Source organism: Lynx canadensis, chromosome C2 (genome assembly GCF_007474595.2).
Source record: "Lynx canadensis isolate LIC74 chromosome C2, mLynCan4.pri.v2, whole genome shotgun sequence".
In the NCBI taxonomy this organism is placed as follows: Eukaryota; Metazoa; Chordata; class Mammalia; order Carnivora; family Felidae; genus Lynx; species Lynx canadensis.
The window spans coordinates 153,155,341-153,175,441 of NC_044311.2; the positions used below are offsets into that span (position 1 = coordinate 153,155,341).

A 20,101-nucleotide genomic window follows, 5' to 3' on the forward strand; every position below is an offset into this window, starting at 1 on the left:
CCAGCTGGATCCTCCGCATGGGTGGTCCGATTCCCTCCAGGACAGCCACCTCACTGCCTTGAGGTTGAAAAGGGGACTTCAAAACAAGCGCAGGCGAGAAGAAGGGCCTTTTACTGGTAAATCTACTGTATTGAAGAAATGTGTAATTTATTTAAATGGAGATGATGCACGCTCTTGGTTGACTGTTCAGCCGATGATGCCGTGGCGTCATCGCCCTGCATGGCACGGGCCCTCCTCGAAGTGTGTTGAAGAAGAGTTGATGTCTGGTTAAGCAGTGTAGCCTTTCTCCGTAAGAACACACCGGTAGGTCTAGCATTCTGAAAACTCAAGGTGTTCTACATTAGACATGAAGACGGGGCCCACGTGTATACAGTCTTTCCAACTTGGCCTTTCCTTCCACCTCCTGCCACAGAGAAGTGGTTTACCTTCCCAGAACGGGACAGAGCACCCCTGAATTGGGTGGGCAATTTGCACTTCACATTGACCGGGATAGGGTGTGTGGCCGGCTGGGCGAGCCCCGGGACGCTTGGCTTTGCCACACTCTCCTGAGTAACCATCTGCGCGGGGCATCAGGAGTCCGTAGGGATGGTTCACTCGGTTTATGTGAGTCTTTATCATTCACCCGATTTATTTACACTAATTAGGACCTGAAAGCAAGATTTTTCCAGATGATCCCTCGACTGTTAATCAAGGGTGGACTAAGGATCTGGGAATTTCTTATGACAACATTGAACGCTAATGGGAGCTGATAATTATTTTCATGATACTGTTTTTAGGCTGGAGTCCTCGACCCAAATATAAATTTTGAGGATATCCTTATCCCTCAGTGAGAGTCATCTGTAGTGGTTTTCTCCTTGTTTAGCACTCCGCCTCTCTCTCTTTCCAGGATCCTATCTGAATAGTTAGTAACAATGACAATTCCTGGAAGACGCTAACCTCTGGGCATGGAAATTCTGTCTGTAGTCTTAATGTACTACCTACTAGCTCCTGACCTTGGACAAATCAGGCTCCCTTCCTGGCTTCATTTTCTTCACCCGAAAGTTAGAAACTTTATCATCTCTTCAGTCTTGTTCGACCTGAAGCACATTTTCTGATAATGACCAGAAAATTGGATTGACACAATCCTTCTCTCTCCACGGCCTAGAACAACTCTGAGCATGATGTTAAAGACAGTAGTTGGATAAGCTCTGAAGAAACGTGTTTGTATGTTGACATGTGTAGTGCATTTCCCATGGCTCCCCAGACCTCACGGCCGGAGAATCTTGCCCAGCGACCCAAGACTAACCATAAGAGGCCAGCCTGGTAAAATGAAAGTGCACAGGGTAGGCTTAAACAAGGACGGAAAGGTGTCTCAACAGTAGAAGCTGACTAAACATAATAATTTTTTAGTTGATTAACATTTTTCTTTAACAATAAGACCCTGGACATCGTGATTAGAATGACAACGGCCATCGCTGGCAAAAACGACAATTCTCATCTTGACGGTTGGCACAAAGTCTTGGCCGTCCTCCTCATATTCCAGATGAGGTTTTCGTCAGTCGACAACAGCTTCCCATCTGGTGCTCCTTGGATGTGGGTCGTGGGGGGCGGGGGGGGGGCAGTCTGTGCAACTTCAACAGATCCTTCCTGGGGTTGACCCTTCCTTTCCTGGTCTCATGAGCACCACGTTTTAACCATCTGAGCTAAAGTAACACAGAATGTGATATAATGCAACAGGTATTTGTAGCACCAGAAGAGATGAAAAATAATCCTGAATACATCTGATAACAATTTCTCTCTCTCTCTTTTTTTATGCCCTTAGCGACAAGGCACTGGGGCAACCAATGGAAAAGACAAGACGTCTGGCGAAAATGGTAAGCCAACGTGCGTAGTCTAGACATTTACTTTCGCCGCCTCTGCGGCCTCGTGCACGCGGCGCGCGTGGGTAATAACGCCTCCTATCCAAACCAGCTTACCAGCCGTGTTTGTGCTTCGGGCTAGAGCGGAGCCGAGCAACCCACGGCGTGCGCCATGGTCCGGTTGTTGCAAAGAAAACCAAGCTATAGCCACACGCGGTGATAAGAAAACGGTTTCCTTCCCAGAGGAGGACTCCCGTTTTGGGCGACGTGATAATTACAATGCAAATATAGTTCTGTGCTTTCTTCATTAGGGCTGGTGAGAATCGTCCGAGTTGTTGTGAGGATAAAATGAGATCACGTGACATAAGCGCTCGGAAAGCTGTGAAGCGCTCAGCTCCGGGCGGGAGGCTCTGCAGCCTGCCTCGCGTCCCAGCCCCCCCCCTCCCCCTCCCCCTCCCCCTCCCCCCCTGGACTTAGGACGCAGAGCTCCGCGCTGGCCCCAGGGAGGTCTGGATCCCGGAGGGTCGTGAGTGTGCGGCGGAGGCCAAAGCGCGTGCACGCCGGGCTGCGGTCCCCGGTCCCCAGCCGGCCTGGATCTGCAGGAGCGATCGACATGCACGGGATCTGAGGCTTGGAGGGGGCGCGCCGGGTGCGAGCCCCCCCCCCCCCCCCCCCCAGCTTTAGCGGGTGAAGGGAAGGACGCATGCTAACGGGGACCAGAGTGTGTCCCCGGTGAGGTGGGGTTCCAGGTGTCGTCACTTTGTGTCGATGACCAAATGAACTCACGTTTCTGGAACGCGGGTCCCGCCTCCTGCCGGAAGGGGTCTGTGCCGGTGCCCGCTCCTCCGGGGGGGGGGGGGGGTGGTGCCCCTCTCAGTACCGGCTGCAGAAACTCCCAGCCGGCCTTCAGGGGCCTCTGCCCGAGTCTGCGCTGGGGCCCCGAGCGAGACCCAGGTGCCGGAACGTTAGTCCCTCGGTGCGGCAAGGTCAGTGGGCCGGCCCTGGGGTGAAAGGGCATTGTGTGGCTGGGGAGAGGGGTTGGTGGCCAAGCGTGCCCTGATCGCAGCGGGGGGCCACCGGTCTTTTCCGTGTGACGCGGGGGGTGGGCCGCTGGCGGCGGGAGGGGAGCTGTGCAGACCCGGGGTGGGGGGGGGAGGCGGCCCCCTCTCCCCGGTTGGTGGCACGGTGGCCGCCATCCCTTCCCGGACCCCACCGCCCCGCGATCCCGGGTCTGGAAGACCACGGAGAGCTGTCGTTTTTGTTGGTTTTGTCCGTCGACGGTTCCCATGGGAGAAACTAAAAGGGGGAAGATCGTTTTAAAAAAGGTTTAGGTACTAGTTCAGTAAAAATAAAGCGATAAACCCCTGACATGTTCACGCAAATCGCATTTTAAAATAGAGAGTAATTGCATTCTCCAAAACAGAAAAAAACTCTTTAGTGAAAGAGTGGCAATGTTTTCCATTTTTGCAAACCTCTTTAATGTCTGACTTAATAGAAGCCAGCTGCCTCCGCGTTCCATCCGGGACGTCGGGTCACGTGGCCGCAGGAAAATTCCACTGTGTCCTCGTGAGAGAACTCGGTTTAACAAAGCATTATTGTATTAGTATTTATAACAAATAATTCTGATGTGAGCGCTTCCTCAGAGGAGGGCAGCACCCCCAGGGCGCCTGGTCCACACCGTGAGAGCTACTGTGGCTCCTGTGTCAGCCGCGAGGAGCCGGGAGTCTGCAGGGAAGGCAGAGTCAGGGCCCAAAGGGGGCCCAGTCCCTCCCGGTCACTGTCTCTGCCCCATGGCTCCACCCTGGCGTCAGACCCATAGGCGCTGGGAAGCATGCGGACACGCTCGGTGCTTTGCACCCAAGAGAACTGTCAGCTGTTACAGAAGACGTGCCTTCCTGCCATTGTTCTTTTAAAAGTAATTAATTTTATTTTGGGAGGGGGGGTGCAGAGAGAAAGGAAGAGAGAGATTTTTATTTTAGTTTTTTAATGATTTATTTTGAAAGAGACAAAGAGAGAGTGAGCAGGGGAGGGGCAGAGAGAGAGGGAGAGAGAGAATCCCAAGCAGGCTCCTCGCTGCCAGCACAGAGCCCGGGGCAGGGCTCGAACTCACGAACTAGCAAGATCATGACCTGAGCTGAAACCGAGAGTCTGATACTCGACTGAGCCACCCAGGCGCCCAAGGGAGAGAGAGTCTTAAGCAGACTCCATACTCAGCGTGGAGCCCAACGTGGGGCTCAGTCCCCCCACCCCAGGATTATGACCTGAGTTGAAATCAAGAGTCTAACAGTCAGTTGACTGAGCCACCCAGGCACCCCATCTGAGGTTCCATTCTGAGGCATGTAATTTCTTTCAGCCAAAACCTGATCCCTTATAGTGAAAACTAAATGTGTCTTTTCTGGAGGTATGAAAATTAGTGGAAAGAAAAATGCGAGACGCTGTGGATAAAGCTTTCCTTTATAGAATTCTAGGTATTAGAGGACATTCACTTCCGAGTAAGAAATGGGATGTTTAGAATTAGACATTCCTCAATAATTGTAGAACGAAGTGCTGTATGAATTCAAATTATTAACGTGTTGCACCTTAATTTCAGACAAAACTGCTCATGCATGATATACGCACACGGTATTTTATCCTAATATTAAATTTGTGCTTTGCCTCTAAAAATGAACCAAGACAAAAGTCAGGAACAACCCGGTGGTGATCGGGGTGAAGCCTTCTGGAAGAGGTCTGAAAGACATTTTCCTAAAAATCTAAGACGCTTAGTTCTTAAATTTCTTAATTTTCTTAAATTTATAGTATGAGAATGTCATCTTGGAATTTGTTTTAAACTAATATTACATTCCATTGAAATTCAAATTATTTTACTCTGTCATCACAGGAGTGAGATCTTTTGTCTGAATGTATATTTCCTATTCACACAAATGAAGGTGCCCACATATGTTGAAGGAACAGGGACCCACCAAGATGTTCCGAGAGGTGGGCAGTAGTTAAACACGAAAGGATCATCCCCAAATTTCATTATTGTGCACAAGTGTTCTCATTGCAACTATTATAAACGTACTTTAGGCCTTCATTTTACCACTTAAAGCCAAACAGACTGTAGGAGTGAGGTATGAGGGCCTCCACACTCTTGGTCAGATCGCCAGATCACGGAAGACACAAGTCAGACGTGTTAAAGCTCCAGAGGGATCCAGATTGTCGGCTCTGCTGGAATTTTGTGACATTAAATATTGTCTCAAGAGGGCCACTGACAGGGACTCTGGATTCTTGGTATCCCAAGATTATTTTTACTGCTGGTGTTGTTGCTGTGGATGTGAAAAAGGACGTTTATCCACATTACATTCAGAATGCCCCTGAATTCTTCCTCCGTCTCTGGGATGCCAACCTCTGGACACACAACCCAGCAAATTCGAATGTTTTCCATCACATCTGACAGGTCTTTCAGAAATTTTAGGGTTATATTTTTTATTTTTATTTTTTAACGTTTATTATTTACTTTTGAGAGAGCGAGAGAGAGACAGAACGTGAGCAGGGGTGGGGCAGAGAGAGGGAGACACAGAATCTGAAGCAGGCTCCAGGCTCCGAGCTGTCAGCACAGAGCCTGACATGGGACTCGAACCCATGAACCGTGAGATCATGACCTAGGTGAAAGTCGGACACTTGACTGACTGAGCCACCCAGGCGCCCTGAGGGGTATATTTTTTAGTTAAAAAATGAATTCATTAGGATCTTGTTAGTTCTGGGGCGCCTGGGTTATTAAATGTCCGACGTCAGCTCATGTCATGATCTCATGGCTTGCCAGTTCGAGCCCCGCATCAGGTTCTCTGCTGTCAGCTCAGAGCTTGCTTCAGATCCTCTGTCCCTCTCGCTCTCTGGCCCTCACTTGCACGTGAGGCTGTGCTCTCTCTCTCAAAAATAAATAAACACTTAAAAAGTATTAGAAAAAAGGGGTCTTGTTAGTTCAGAGATATTCATTCCTATATGAACGAACTACCTGCATTGGCTGATTAGTTTGGGCCGAGAACTTCATTTATCCCTTGACACAGTGTTCTTCCTGGAGGGACACAATAATTTGTCACTCCAGTTACAATTCCTGGGCTGTGGTAATCTCACACATGTTTACAAATAGAGACACAGACCATCTGACTCCAGAGTATTCACCTCCAATCACTAGTTTGGACACAAGCAAAAGGTATTTTTCAAGTCAGTAGTTTTCCTCAATGCCTTAATCTGTATCTTGATACTTGTCATCGGAGGGATTCCAAGAGTTAAAGTTTTTATTGACATAGAAAGTAGAAAAATACTGGAAGGAGCGTGGTCTCTGGGAGGCCTCCAGTCTGAAGGAAAGATTTACGAATAATAAACCTCTGGCAGAGCTTATGTTCAGAGCCTGGAGGCTTACCCCAGCTAAATTGAATTTCTAAAACTGGAATGGATTTCTCCTGATTTGGTGAGCTGTGATACATTTGTTTCCAGAAAGTTCTGTCTTTGGAGGTGGAGGGCGTGAGTGCACCTGACTTCAGGAAAGTCTCCCCTCCTATCCAGGCTCTGGGTAGATGTCCAGAAGGAACGTATTATTCTGCATCACTTGTACCACCTGTGGGGCTCACAGCAGTTGTAATTTCTTTGAGGTGTGAGTGCCCGTGCCAAGATCTCAGGCGCCATGCTTGAGTAGGTGAGCCCCTTCTTTGGGAAAGGGGTTGTGGCTTGAGAAACTTCTAGTAGGTGTGGGGATACGCTAGGACCACATAGCGTGCAGTTTGCTTTGATATGATTCTATGATCGCTAACAATGAATAAGATCAAATGTTGTACTGGGTGCTCTCTTCTCGTTTTTTTTTTTTTAAATATGAAATTTACTGTCAAATTGGTTGCCATACAACACCCAGTGCTCATCCCAACAGGTGCCCTCTTCAATACCCATCACCCACCCTCCCTGCCCTCCTACCCCCCATCAACCCTCAGTTTGTGCTCAGTTTTTAAGAGTCTCTTATGGTTTGGCTCCCTCCCTCTCTAACTTTTTTTTTTTTTCCATCCCTTCCCCCATGGTCTTCTGTTAAGTTTCTCAGGATCCACATAAGAGTGAAAACGTACAGTATCTGTCTTTCTCTGTATGGCTTATTTCACTTAGCGTCACACTCTCCAGTTCCATGCACGTTGCTACAAAAGGCCATATTTCATTCTTTCTCATTGCCATTACCACGTAGTACTCCATTGTGTATATAAACCACAACTTCTTTATCCATTCATCAGTTGATGGACATTTAGGCTCTTTCCATACTTTGGCTATTGTTGAGAGTGCTGCTATAAACATTGGGGTCCAAGTGCCCCTATGCATCAGCCCTCCTGTATCCCTCGGGTAAATTCCTAGCAGTGCTCTAGCTGGGTCATAGGGTAGATCTATTGTTAATTTTTTTGAGGAACCTCCACACTGTTTTCCAGAGCGGCTGCACCAGTTTGCATTCCCACCAACAGTGCAAGAGGGTTCCCGTTTCTCCACATCCTCGCCAGCATCTATAGTCTCCTGATTTGTTCATTTTAGCCACTCTGACTAGTGTGAGGTGGTATCTGAGTGTGGTTTTGATTTGTATTTCCCTGATGAGGAGCGACGTTGAGCATCTTTTCATGTGCCTGTTGGCCATCTGGGGGTCTTCTTTAGAGAAGTGTCTATTCATGTTTTCTGCCCATTTCTTCACTGGATTATTTATTTTTCGGGTGTGGAGTTTGGTAAGTTCTTTATAGATTTTGGATGCCCTTTGTCTGATATGTAATTTGCAAATATCTTTTCCCATTCTGTTGGTTGCCTTTTAGTTTTGTTGATTGTTTCCTTTGCAGTGCGGAAGCTTTTTATCTTCGTGAGGTCCCAATAGTTCATTTTTGCTTTTAATTCCCTTGCCTTTGGGGATGTGTCAAGTAAGAAATCACTGCGGCTGAGGTCAGAGAGGTTTTTTCCTGCTTTCTCCTCTAGGGTTTTGATGGTTTCCTATCTCAGCTTTAGGTCCTTTATCCATTTTGAGTTTATTTTTGTGAATGGTGTGAGAAAATGGTCTAGTTTCATCCTTGCATGTTGCTGTCCACTTCTCCCAGCACCATTTGTTAAAGAGACTGTCTTTAAAAGAGACTGTCTTTTTTCCATTGGATATTCTTTCCTCCTTTGTCAAAGATTAGTTGGCCATACTTTTGTGGGTCCACTTCTGGAGTCTCTATTCTATTCCGTTGGTCTATGTGTCTGTTTTTGTGCCAATACCATGCTGTCTTGATGATTACAGCTTTGTAGTAGTGACTAAAGTCTGGGATTGTGATGCCTCCTGCTTTGGTCTTCTTCAAAATTACTTTGGCTATTCTGGGTCTTTTGTGGCTCCATACAAATTTTAGGATTGCTTGTTCTAGCTTCGAGAAGAATGCTCGTGCAATTTTGATTGGGATTGCATTGAATGTGTAGATAGCTTTGGGTAGTATTGAGATTTTAACAGTATTTATTGTTCCAATCCATGAGCACGGAATGTTTTTCCATTTCTTTATATCTTCTTCAATTTCCTTCATAAGCTTTCTATAGTTTTCAGCATACAGATCTTTTACATCTTTGGTTAGGTTTATTCCTAGGTATTTTATGATTCTTGGTGCAATTGTGAATGGGATCAGCTTCTTTATTTGTCTTTCTGTTGCTTCATTATTAGGGTATAAGAATGCAACTGATTTCTGTACATTGATTTTGTGTCCTGCGACTTTGCTGAATTCATGTATCAGTTAGCAGACTTTTGGTGGAGTCTATCGAGTTTTCCATGTATAATATCATGTCATTTGCAAAAAGTGAAAGCTTGACTTCCTCTTTGCCCATTTTGATGCCTTTGATTTCCTTTTGTTGTCTGATTGCCGATGCTAGAACTTCCAACACTATGTTAAACAACAACAGTGAGAGTGGACATCCCTGTTGTGTTCCTGATCTCAGGGGGAAAGCTCTCAGTTTTTCCCCATTGAGGATGATATTAGCTGTGGGCTTTTTATAAATGGCTTTTATGATGTTTAAGTATGTTCTTTCTATCCCGACTTTCTTGAGGGCTTTTATTAAGAAAGATGCTGAATTTTGTCAAATGCTTTTTCTGCATCAATTGACAGGATCATATGGTTCTTTTCTTTTCTTTTATTAATGTGATGTATCACATTGATTGATTTGCGAATGTTGAACCAGCCCTGCAGCCCAGGAATGAATCCCACTTGATCATGGTGGATAATTCTTTTTATGTGCAGTTGAATTTGATTTGCTAGCATCTTACTGAGAATTTTTTCATCCATATTCATCAGGGATATTGGCCTGTAGTTCTCTTTCTTTCCTGGGTCTCTGTCTGGTTTAGGAATCAAAGTAATGCTGGCTTCATAGAATGAGTCTGGAAGTTTTCCTTCCCTTTCTATTTTTTGGAAAAGCTTGAGAAGGATAGGTATTATCTCTGCTTTAAATGTCTGGTAGAATTTCCCTGGGAAGCCATCTGGTCCTGGACTCTTATTTGTTGGGAGATTTTTGATAACTGATTCCATTTCTTTGCTGGTTATGGGTCTGTTCAAGTTTTCTATTTCTTCCTGTTTGAGTTTTGGAAGTGTGTGGGCGCTTAGGAATGTGTCCATTTCTTCCAGGTTGTCCAGTTTGTTGGCATATAATTTTTCATAGTATTCCCTGATAATTGCTTGTATTTCTGAGGGATTGGTTGTAATTCCATTTTCATTCATGATGTTATCTACTTGGGCCATCTCCCTTTTCTTTTTGAGAAGCCTGGCTAGAGGTTTATCAATTTTGTTTATTTTTTCAAAAAACGAACTCTTGGTTTCATTGATCTGCTCTACAGTTTTTTTAGATTCTATATTGTTTATTTCTGCTCTGATCTTTATTATTTCTCTTCTCCTGCTGGGTTTGGGGTGTCTTTGCTGTTCTGCTTCTATTTCCTTTAGGTGTGCCATTAGATTTTGTATTTGGGATTTTTCTTGTGTCTAGAGATAGGCCTGGATTGCAATGTATTTTCCTCTCAGGACTGCCTTCACTGCATCCCAAAGCGTTTGGATTGTTGTCTTTTCATCTTCATTTGTTTCCATGTGTTTTTAAATTTCTTCTCTAATTGCCTGGTTGACCCATTCATTCTTTAGTAGGGTGTTCTTTAACCTCCATGCTTTTGGAGGTTTTTCAGACTTTTTCCTGTGGTTGATTTCAAGCTTCATAGCATTGTGGTCTGAAAGTATGCATGGTATGATCTCAATTCTTGTATACTTATGAAGGGCTGTTTTGTGACCCAGTATGTGATCTATCTTGGAGAATGTTCCATGTGCACTTGAGAAGAAAGTATATTCTGTTGCTTTGGGATGCAGACTTCTAAATACATCTGTCAAGTCCATCTGATCCAATGTACCATTCAGGGCCCTTGTTTCTTTATTGATCCTGTGTCTAGATGATCTATCCAGTGCTGTAAGTGGAGTATTAAAGTCCCCTGCAATTACCACATTCTTATCAATAAGGTTGCTTATGTTTGTGATTAATTGTTTTATATATTTGGGGGCTTCTGTATTTGGCACATAGACATTTATAGTTGTTAGGTCTTCCTGATGGATAGACCCTATAATTATTATACAATGCCCTTCTTCATCTCTTGTTACAGCCTTTAATTGAAAGTCTAGTTTGTCTGATGTAAGTATGGCTACTCCACCTTTCTTTTGACTTCCAGTAGCATGATAGATAGTTCTCCATCCCCTCACTTTCATTCTGAAGGTGTCCTCAGGTCTAAAATGAGTCTCTTGTAGACAGCAAATAGATGGGTCTTGTTTTTTTATCCATTCTGATACCCTATGTCTTTTGGTTGGAGCATTTAGTCCATTTACATTGGATGGGATGGGTCCAGGAGTGGGATGGGTCCGGGAGGGGGATGGGTCCGGGAGGGGGATGGGTCCGGGAACAGAGGTGACTGAGTGCTCTCTCTTGAGCCGGAGGGGGACCGTCAGTTCTGGAAGGAGGCGCTGCCTGGGTGATCCTGCTTGTGTGCACAGGAAGTTTGGATGGAAGGCAAGAGGAATAAACGCAGTTTCTAGAAAGACTACAGAGGCAGCACGCCATGCCACCGCCTAAAGCAGGGAGGTGACCTGGTTCTGCTTCGAAGGCAGATGCGATAGACCAGGGTTGAGGGCTGATGGAGAGAAAGCCGTGGCCCCTCAGTGTGGATTTGTGGCGTGCCTCTAGGCTGGTGTGTGCAGGCATCTGGAAGATGAAGGGATTCGTGAAGCCCTGCTCCACACCGAGATCCAATATGCCAACTCTGTATAAATCCCCATAGGAGTTCAGGTGGGAATTTACCATCTTCTGCGAAGCCTCCCTGAAAAGGGGGGGAAAATAGGATGTCGAGCAGCAAAATGTATCCGAAATATGCTGTTTAAAATGTTTCCAGCCTGCACCTGGCTGCGGGAAAAGCACTTCCCCAAAGTTATCAATCTCTAGGTGTGCAGCGATTACCAGCCCGGAAAGCTCTAAATCTGTCTCCGGCTGGCGTAATAAAGCCGGGAGCTGCATGAAGCCCGGAGTTCGCCTGTGCTGACATATTGTGCAAACTGCCACGAATGCCATGGACACATGAAGCTTTCAAGGCGAAAAATCAAATGACTCTGGGCTCCATCTGGGGCCTCTTGGCCCTTTCTCTCCTTCTTTTTCCGGTCTCAAAGCAACCAGCATAAAAACAAAACAAAACAAAATCCAAACAAGAAACACTAACAGGGCCTTCAAATATTACACCGGGATATTCCCCTTTTGCTGTCAGCGTGCAACACTCTGAAGATCTGTATTCCAGAAGGAAGGGATGGACACACAAGGTTGCTTCTGATATTGATCCAGAGGGAGACAGAATGAAATCGGAATTGCTTATTAAGCCGGGCCTTTAAACCACCAGGGTCTCCGCACAAACCTGGTCAATGGGTAATGTTGGTCAACAAGTGAGTCGATTCCGTGTGAAGGTTATTTTAGGGATTAGTGCTGACAGGAAATTTATTTCTGTTAATCTTAGTTATATGAGCCATTTTTTTTGTTGTTTTTTGTTTTTGCCTCTCAGGTTGGGCATTATAATAACTTTAGTGTGCAGGTAATACCTTGGATAAATATGGTGCTTCTAATCCGCTGTCTTGGAGTAAACGCGCTTGAAGGATTGTCAGTAGGAGTCGAGATTTGTAGCTGTGCCTAGTTGTCATTCTCTACATCTGTATATTTTGCGTAGCTTAAAATGCTCTCATGCATGACCTTCTGTCAAGGCAGCCTTGGGAGGTGCGTAGGGAGGCTGCGTCAGGCGAAGCTCCCCGTGACGTCGGTGAATTGTCCAAGGTCACACCAATCAGAAGAAAACGATTTTGGTTATCTGGCCAGCAGTGTAGACACTCCAGGTTGTCTCCACAGACACTCACTCCTGAGATTCCTCCTGACCTGGGGTCTTGGTTGTAAACTGGCAACTAGGGTGGGTTGGGGTCTGAGCCCATGGAACAGAATGAGGTTCACAGGCTTACATCCTGGCCAAACCAGAAACCATAGTCTCCACAGCACTGTTATCTCATCAACTTAGTTAACCAGACTCTGGAAAATATGTGTGATGTCAGACTCATTACAGGGACGGCCACATTAATTTTAAAAATTAAAACATTGAAGCAGTATGCTAATTTATGGGCTTATCCATATTTTTCACTTTTTTTCCTCCCTCCCTCCCTCCACCCCTCCTTCCTTCCTTCCTCCTTTTTGAGATTGAACATTGGATAACTTTAGACCAGCCGAAGATAGAATTCTGTTTCCTATCATATGGAGAAGGCCCATATGCCTTGGTGAAAAGCTGAAGGTAGAAATTATGCCCAAAGAATTGCTGTTTAAGGTCTTTTTAAGCCTACAAAGCAGCTTGTAAGCAGGAAAATGGCGATCCTTCCTTTCTTTGGAACCCCTCCTTAACTAGGACACAGGAACGTTTCATATTCTGCTAATCAATTATTCGTATGGAAATAATATTTCTCAAGTGCTTGAAAACATTTTGCTCTTTTAAGCACGTGAAACCCTCACAATTTTACTTCTAGAATTAATTTGCACAGCAAGCAGCTTTTCAGAAGAGAAAACCGACTGGATCTCAGCCTGCGCTCTCTGATAAGACGGTTTAAATTTGTAGGTTTCATATTTGTGAGTTCATCTGCGATTACGGAAGCATGTGTAAATGCTAATGTTCCTTCTTGAGAAGGGTGTTCTCGGTAGATAGTGGGCTGAAGTGTCTTCAGAAACTGAATTCCCTCTCAGGCTGGACTGACTCTCCCATTCATAGGAAGAGGAAGTTTGGGGTTTCTAAACATGCCTCCCTGCGCATCCTTACGGCCACCACAGATGTCGCTTCAGACCCTAGGGCAGAAGTTGCCCCGGGCCTCCCAAGAAAGCTCTCTGCAACATTCTAGAACATAGCTTTGGGGAGAGCCCCTGGGGCCTGTTGTGAACTTATGTAAATTCCACTCAAGCCATTGATTGGTTTCTCCCAGCATTCTGCATCAGTAACGAGTCTGCGTTTCTGATCAATACTAATTAATTGTGACAATTTGGCCGCATTTGGACCGTTCAATCAAGAGACAGCATTATTTTGTTCCAAGTACCATTTTTATGCCTCCTTAGCGAGCTCCTCTGTGTTTTCAGGAAGCAACCAATTTTCATTAACTTAGGCAAGCTGAGAACAGATTTGGCTCTGAATCCTCTTTTTAAAAGTTACTTCAAAAATGTGATAACGTTTTTTGTGTTTTTTTTTCCCCCCCTTTGCTAAAACCTAGTGGAGCAGACGGGCAGAGTCACTGTGGCAGAGGGCAGAGGCTTTGCCCTGGCTTTTTTGGAGGAGTCGGGAGAGCAAACGCTGTCCTGTTCACCAGCTCACCCAGCCCTGTGCTCTGGACCACCAGACCTAGCGAACTCATTCCCGGTTGTTCGTGGATTGCTCCCTCCTTTCCTTTCTCACTCTCGGCGAAGGAGAGACCCACCAACATCAGGGTGTAGGGAAAAATGAAAACATGGCCCCCTTGTTCAGAAATTACCAAGCTGAGCATTAAATCACCCTGCTGAGCGCGGGGGCCCTACGCACGTTGCCTGGCTGTGAGGCTGGCCTCGAGGGGGGGTGGGGGCATACAGACTGTTTTCTTTAAAACCGGTAAATATGTATCATTCATTTTATAATACATTTTCTTTCTGGCACTTTCTTTTTTTTTTTAAACTTTAAAAAAATGTTTTTTTTTATTTTTGAAGGAGAGAGAGAGAGAGAGAGCATGTGCGGGGGAGGAGCAGAGAGAGAGGGAAACACAGAATCCGAAGCAGGATCCAGGGTCCGAGCTGTCAGCACAGAGCCTGACACGGGGCTCGAACTCGTGAACTGTGAGATCATGACCTGAGCCGAAGTCGGACGCTTAACTGACTGAGCCACCCACCCTGGCGCCCCTCTGGCTCTTTCTATCTATCTATTTATTTATTTGTTTTGTAAGTTTGATTTTTATTTACTTCTTGAGAAAGATACAAAGAGCAAGCAGGAGAGGGGCAGAGAGAGAGAGACGGATGCACAGAATCGGAAACAGGCTCCAGGCTCTGAGCCGTCAGCACAGAGCCCGACGTGGGGCTCGAACTCACGGACCGCGAGATCACGACCTGAGCCAAAGTTGGACGCTTAACCGACTGAGCCACCCAGGCACCCCTATTTTCCTTACTTTTTAATGCACTTGGTGAACACTCCTGGATCACTTTGTACACTGGCTGTAATTATGGATGATTTCTGATTTTGCACGGTCCTTTGTAGAGGATGGCTATGAAGTCTTAGCTCAGGGAGAGGGAGTTCTGAGTCCCCTTCTCTCACATCCGGGCCCGTGTGGCCTCTCCGGCCAGCAGCAGGCAGCAGACGGGATGCATGGGGGGGGGGGGGGTTTGAACCCAGGCCCTAAGAAACTGGCAGCTTCCACTTTTTCTCTCTGGGAACAGTTGCTGTGGGAGAAGCCAGTTGGCGTGTGAGATGTCCTGTATCCTGAAAGCATCATGTCGTGAGGAAGCCTGAGCTAGCCACGTGGAGCAGTGGCTTGGTGACATGCCCAACCAGCCAGTGACGGCGCGGGTTCTCCCAGCCCCACTGCCAGACGTGCAGTGAGGGTCCTCCAGGGGACTCCAGCCCCAGGGCCATCTGGCGGCAGCCCCATGGACGACTCCACGCAAGAAGTGCCCAGCTGAGTCCATGGACCCGGCGGGCAGAATAAACACTTCCTGTGTTTACGCTGTTAAACTTGGGGACGGCAGTTAACTGTCACATGCCTAAACCTCTCGTCTTCGCTAACCCTTTGGCTGCTTCTCCTCTCCCCTGCTTCTTCAGACACAATTCTGGATTGTGTCCCGTTCTCGCTGGTAGGAATGTAACCTCTTCTGGATGCAGACCTCGAGGTTCTTACAAACCAGAAAAGGGATGTCGCGAAACAGTGTCAACTCTAGCTTCTTTTGCGCAGAGTATTTGCTCAGCACCTGCCATGTGCTGTATGTTGGCATCAGAACGGGTGAAGGCGTATTTTGAAACAGCAATGCTGGGACAGTGGGGCCAGAAGTCCTTAGTGACACACACGCGGGCCATGGTCCTGGGAGGGAATGGGGGGGGGTGCACCCCGCCCCTGAGTAACTTGAGGAGCATCAGCTAGGAAGGGGCTGTTTGCAAAGATGTGTGCGGGGTTCAGGGAAAGCCACACAGAATAGTTTACTTAGAACCTCAGACGAGCAGTGGCAGAGCCTGACAGGAGGCACCGCGATCCAGAGAAGATGCTGTCCGAAGAGGCAGTCTGATGGGGGCTGTGTTCTTCTGTTGGTGGGCGTACCTGAGCTGCAACAACTTTGCAGACGTGTAGGGTTGCCAGATTTAAAATAAAAATACAAGATGCTCGGTTAAAGTTCAGTGTCACATAAGCAAAAAAAAAAAAAAAAAATTTTTTTAGTATAAGCATGCCCCACACAGTATTTGGGGCATACTTAGACTGAACCTTTTTTCATCGTTTATCTGAAGTCCGAATTTAACCGGGCAGTCAGTATTTTATCTGGCAACCCTGGCAGAGAAGGAGGCAAGGAGATCAATGCCCAGCTCTCTCTCTTTCTGTCTTCTGATGGCCTGTACTACCACCCGTTGGAGGAACCCAACCAAAGCCACAGAACGATGGTCAGGAAAAGCAGGGAAGCAGGGAGAGCAAATTATGTCTCTGCCCATGCACTCTCCTCACCGAACCTTGGGGCCGGGTCATCTGCTCCCCTTTCAGTCTTCCCCGATTGAAAAGGTAAGTGATTGAAGCTTTACACAGACAAAACAGGCAGGACTTTTGCATACAAATTCTGGATTGGTTTCAGAAAAAGCAAAAAACAAAAAAACAAGCAAGCAAGAAAGACTGGCTATTGATGTTATCCTTTTAACTGTATGGTGTCATTGGTTGGCTTAGTATTTTTAAAGGAAGGAAAGATGTCAGATCTATTTTGAAAGATCAGTTAGGCTGTCCTGTAAAGTTTAGTGTTTTCCAGGGAGTCAGTTGAAGATACCACAGACCCCTGCAGGTGTCATTCAGGAGCAAAGGGAGGTGGCCAAAGTCTGGAGAGGAGAACTGAACAGGAATGCAGCCAGGCTGGTGTGTGTGCGTGTGTGTGCGTGTGTGTGTGTGTGTGTGTGTGTGCACGCGCAGAGGGGGCACCATCACCCCCTCCCAAAGTCAGGTTTATCAGGGCAGGAGGGAGGGACCGCAGTTTCAGCCTCTTGGGATTTGGGGCCCCCAGAGACCAAACAGGGGTGGGGCGTGGTCAGGCACCTCCAGGGATCTGGGGCTGGAAGCCACAAACCGAAGGCTTCCAGAAAAGCTGCCTCCCACTGCACCCAGCTGCCCTGAGCCACAGGAAGAGTGCGGAGAAGGGGGGCTGCCAGTGACCCCAGGTGTTGCCCAGGAGGTCTGGCCTGGGAACATTCCAGACGGGAGATGCTGAGGTGTGCTTTCGCTGTCCGGGAGAGGGATCGGCTGCAGGTCGCTTTCATTTAGTCCCTCTTGCAGCCCTGAGTTTCGGAACCTTGAATTAAACTTCAAACTTGTGACTGCAAGATCAGTTGCTTAAGAAATATGGAAATATGAGGAACACCATCTCCTCCTTTTAATTAAGTGCCAACCAGAACCAAGATATTCCTCCTTCTCTTCCCCCACGTGGCCAGCAGGATTGTTCCTTCAGGCATGTCGGGGAAGGCCATTTCCCACAGATATGAGGATTTGAGCCTCTTAATGTAAACCATCCTTTGAATGTTCAAGAGAAAAAAAGGTGACCAATATTATGGGATTGTTGAATTTAAAATGTAATTATTTGAGGCGCCGGGGTGGCTCAGTTAGTTAAGCATCCGACTCTTGACCTCAGCTCAGGTCTTGATCTCAGGGTCATGAATTCAAGCCCTGCATTGGAGTCTACTTAAAAATAAAATAAAATAAAATAAAATAAAATAAAATAAAATAAAATGTAATTATCTGTAAACTTTGCTTTTTCCAATATTAATTTGAAGGCATATTTATTATTATTATGTTTTATTAAAAAATTTTTAATGTTTATTTATTTTTGAGAGAGAGAGAGAGGCATATAGAGTGTGAGTGGGGGAGGGACAGAGAGAGAGGGAGACACAGAATCCCAAGCAGGATCCAGGCTCTGAGCCGTTAGCACAGAGCCCGACGTGGGGCTCGAACTCACCAACCGTGAGATCGTGACCTGAGCCAAAGTTGGACGCTTAACCAACTGAGCCATCCAGATGCCCCTTTATTAGTATTATTTTTAACAGAGAGTGTTGCTTGTGTTTGAGAAGGCTATTTGCATATCACTAGATTTAATTTAATGAGATATTAAAAAAATATATATTTCTGGGGCACCTGGATGGCTCAGTCAACGAAGTGACCAACTTCAGCTCGGGTCATGATCTCCCAGTTCATGAGTTCAATCCCACATCGGGCTCTGTGCTGACAGCTCGGAGCCTTCTTGGGATTCTCTGTCTCCCTCTCTCTCTGCCCCTTCCTCGCTGTTTCTCTCTCTCTCTCTCAAGTAAAATTAAAAAAAAATTATATTTCCCTTCCTCCCCCAGAAAAAAAAAATAACTGAGTAGTTGATGCTCCTAATCTGGGATTCCTAACAGTTCTTGCCATCCTGTGCCAGAGGCTGCTTTCCTTTTTCCTGTTGGGATGTGGAACTGAGTAGACCAACACTTGGCTGAAAGATGCATTGATTCCATAGACCCAGAAGGGGGGTGAGGAGTAGGAAATGAGAAGACGGAGATACAGCCTCCTTCACAACGTTTATGAGGATACTCCTTCCAGTAATTTACGATAATGCGAAATTGAAGCTTGATGCCATTTTTGTGCTTGGCAAGCGGCCTCTTCAATATTTCTAAAACACATTCTTCTCTCTCTACCATTCCACTGTCCTAGACCCTGAAGATAATTGAAAATTGAACTGTGCTCCAGCATTCGTTTAGAAAGCAAAGTGTCCTTGGGTGTCAGAGAGAGGCTTTCCTGGGTAGGTGCTGATGTGAGCAAAGTAATTTCCCCTTTAGACTCCTCCCATCCTAATAAGCTCACAGACCTAAGTGCAACAGGACTGACCTTTGAACACGGCAGAACTCATTACCCACGGCACAGAATCACTAGTTGTGCTGATCAGAATGGCGTCGATGAGTCTTCTGGGCTCTGATCTTTCTGAGATTTTAGAGCTTTGGAGTTTCAAGGCAAACATAAACCTTTAGGCAGTTTGAACTCAGGTGCACTCCCCCAAATGCAATTTCTCACCAGTCCATAAAGCAAGCGCTTTGCCAACGGTCTGGGGCATCAGAAACAGCCCGTGAAGATGTGCGTTGTAGATCATAATTGATTTTCTGGCCACAAAGAGTTCCCTAAATGTTCCTCCCAGGTAGTGGCATTCAATGATTTCATAGGAACTTCAGGAGAAAATAGAGACACGTTTAGCACCGAAGTGTTGTTGGGTTCATCCGTGAATTGGCCATGACCGTGCCACCATCTCCGCAGAATTTTGATGTTTTAGTCGGCTCGTTTTTAGGGTTTTCTTTGCTTTTTGGCTGTTGCCCCGATTGCAGTGCTGGTGAACCTGCTTGGCCGCACGGTCTGGCAAGAAAACCACGTTCAAGTCTCCGTTTGCTCAGGAAGGAACGGGCGAAGAGTGGATCCGTTTCTTGTCCCTGCCCTTTGTGGCTCGGCCATCGGCTGGTGGTTCATCTGTGGCGAATGGCTTCACACCTTTCGGGTCCCATTCCTCACTGTGGGACAGTGTCGTGTCTAGCCTCTTGCCTAGTTTTAACGCTTTATGATCCTACGGCTGTCCCTTTCTGGGACCCGAGAGGCTGCTTGACTCCTTTGGATTTTATTTTCTGCACCCATCGCGGGAATATTGCCTGCGAGTCCCAAGGAGAAATCTGATGCTATTTCTTGGTAGAGGCAGTAGAGGGGAAAGCAAGTACAACGAGCAGAATCTGAATAGGGTTTTCGCCAGCTGTGAACATGTGATAGCAACTATATAACCATTTGCACAAAATGGGAGAATTTGTTCTTTGATTTGGACAGACCGCCGTTCCACATGGCTGCCTGCAGAACACACAAAGAGGGCTTGTTTCCTGGGACATTTCCACGGCGTGCATTCAGGTTTGTAGTTAGGCTGCATGACCAGTGACTAGCCTCCTGGTGCGGGCAGGTGTAGACAGCAAGGGTGCACTCATCGCAGGAATACCAAGGAAGTGGGTGGCCTCCTAGGGCTGGATGGGCACGCCTGGGCACAGAAAGCAGTTGCTGTCAGCCTTCCTGCTACCCCTGAAATTAAATTGTGTACGCGGTGTTGCAGCCAGAAAGTATGCCGGTTTTCTCTTGAACCTTTGTAACCACTTCACTTGTGGGTTTAGGCAATGCCGCCCGGTGCCACGCATTACTGGAATCGTGCACGGGCTTGACGACGAGTATCCCCCCAGATCCTGGCAACTTGGATATGGAGTTGCAGCTACGTGTTGAAAAATGTCTCACTGGCATTTTCCATAAACCCAGCCCACTGACACTTTATTTAAAATTTTTTTTTAATGTTTATTCATTTTTGAAAGACAGAGAGAGACAGAGCACAAGCAGGGGTGGGGCGGAGGGAGAGGGGGGGACACAGGATCCGAAGCGGGCTCCAGGCTCTGAGCTGTCAGCACAGAGCCCGATGCGGGGCTCGAACCCACGGACCGC

The 20,101-nt window shown here is 46.6% G+C and overlaps 1 protein-coding gene across 1 annotated transcript in view; it reads left to right on the plus strand.

Moving 5' to 3' along the window:
• Positions 1-20,101, plus strand: part of PCP4 (Purkinje cell protein 4) — a 59,811-nt gene that overhangs the window by 24,791 nt on the left and 14,919 nt on the right. The window contains exon 2 of the mRNA XM_030329710.1: positions 1,802-1,853. Coding sequence (XP_030185570.1) covers positions 1,802-1,853 — 52 coding nt within the window. The remainder of the gene's footprint in view (positions 1-1,801; positions 1,854-20,101) is intronic.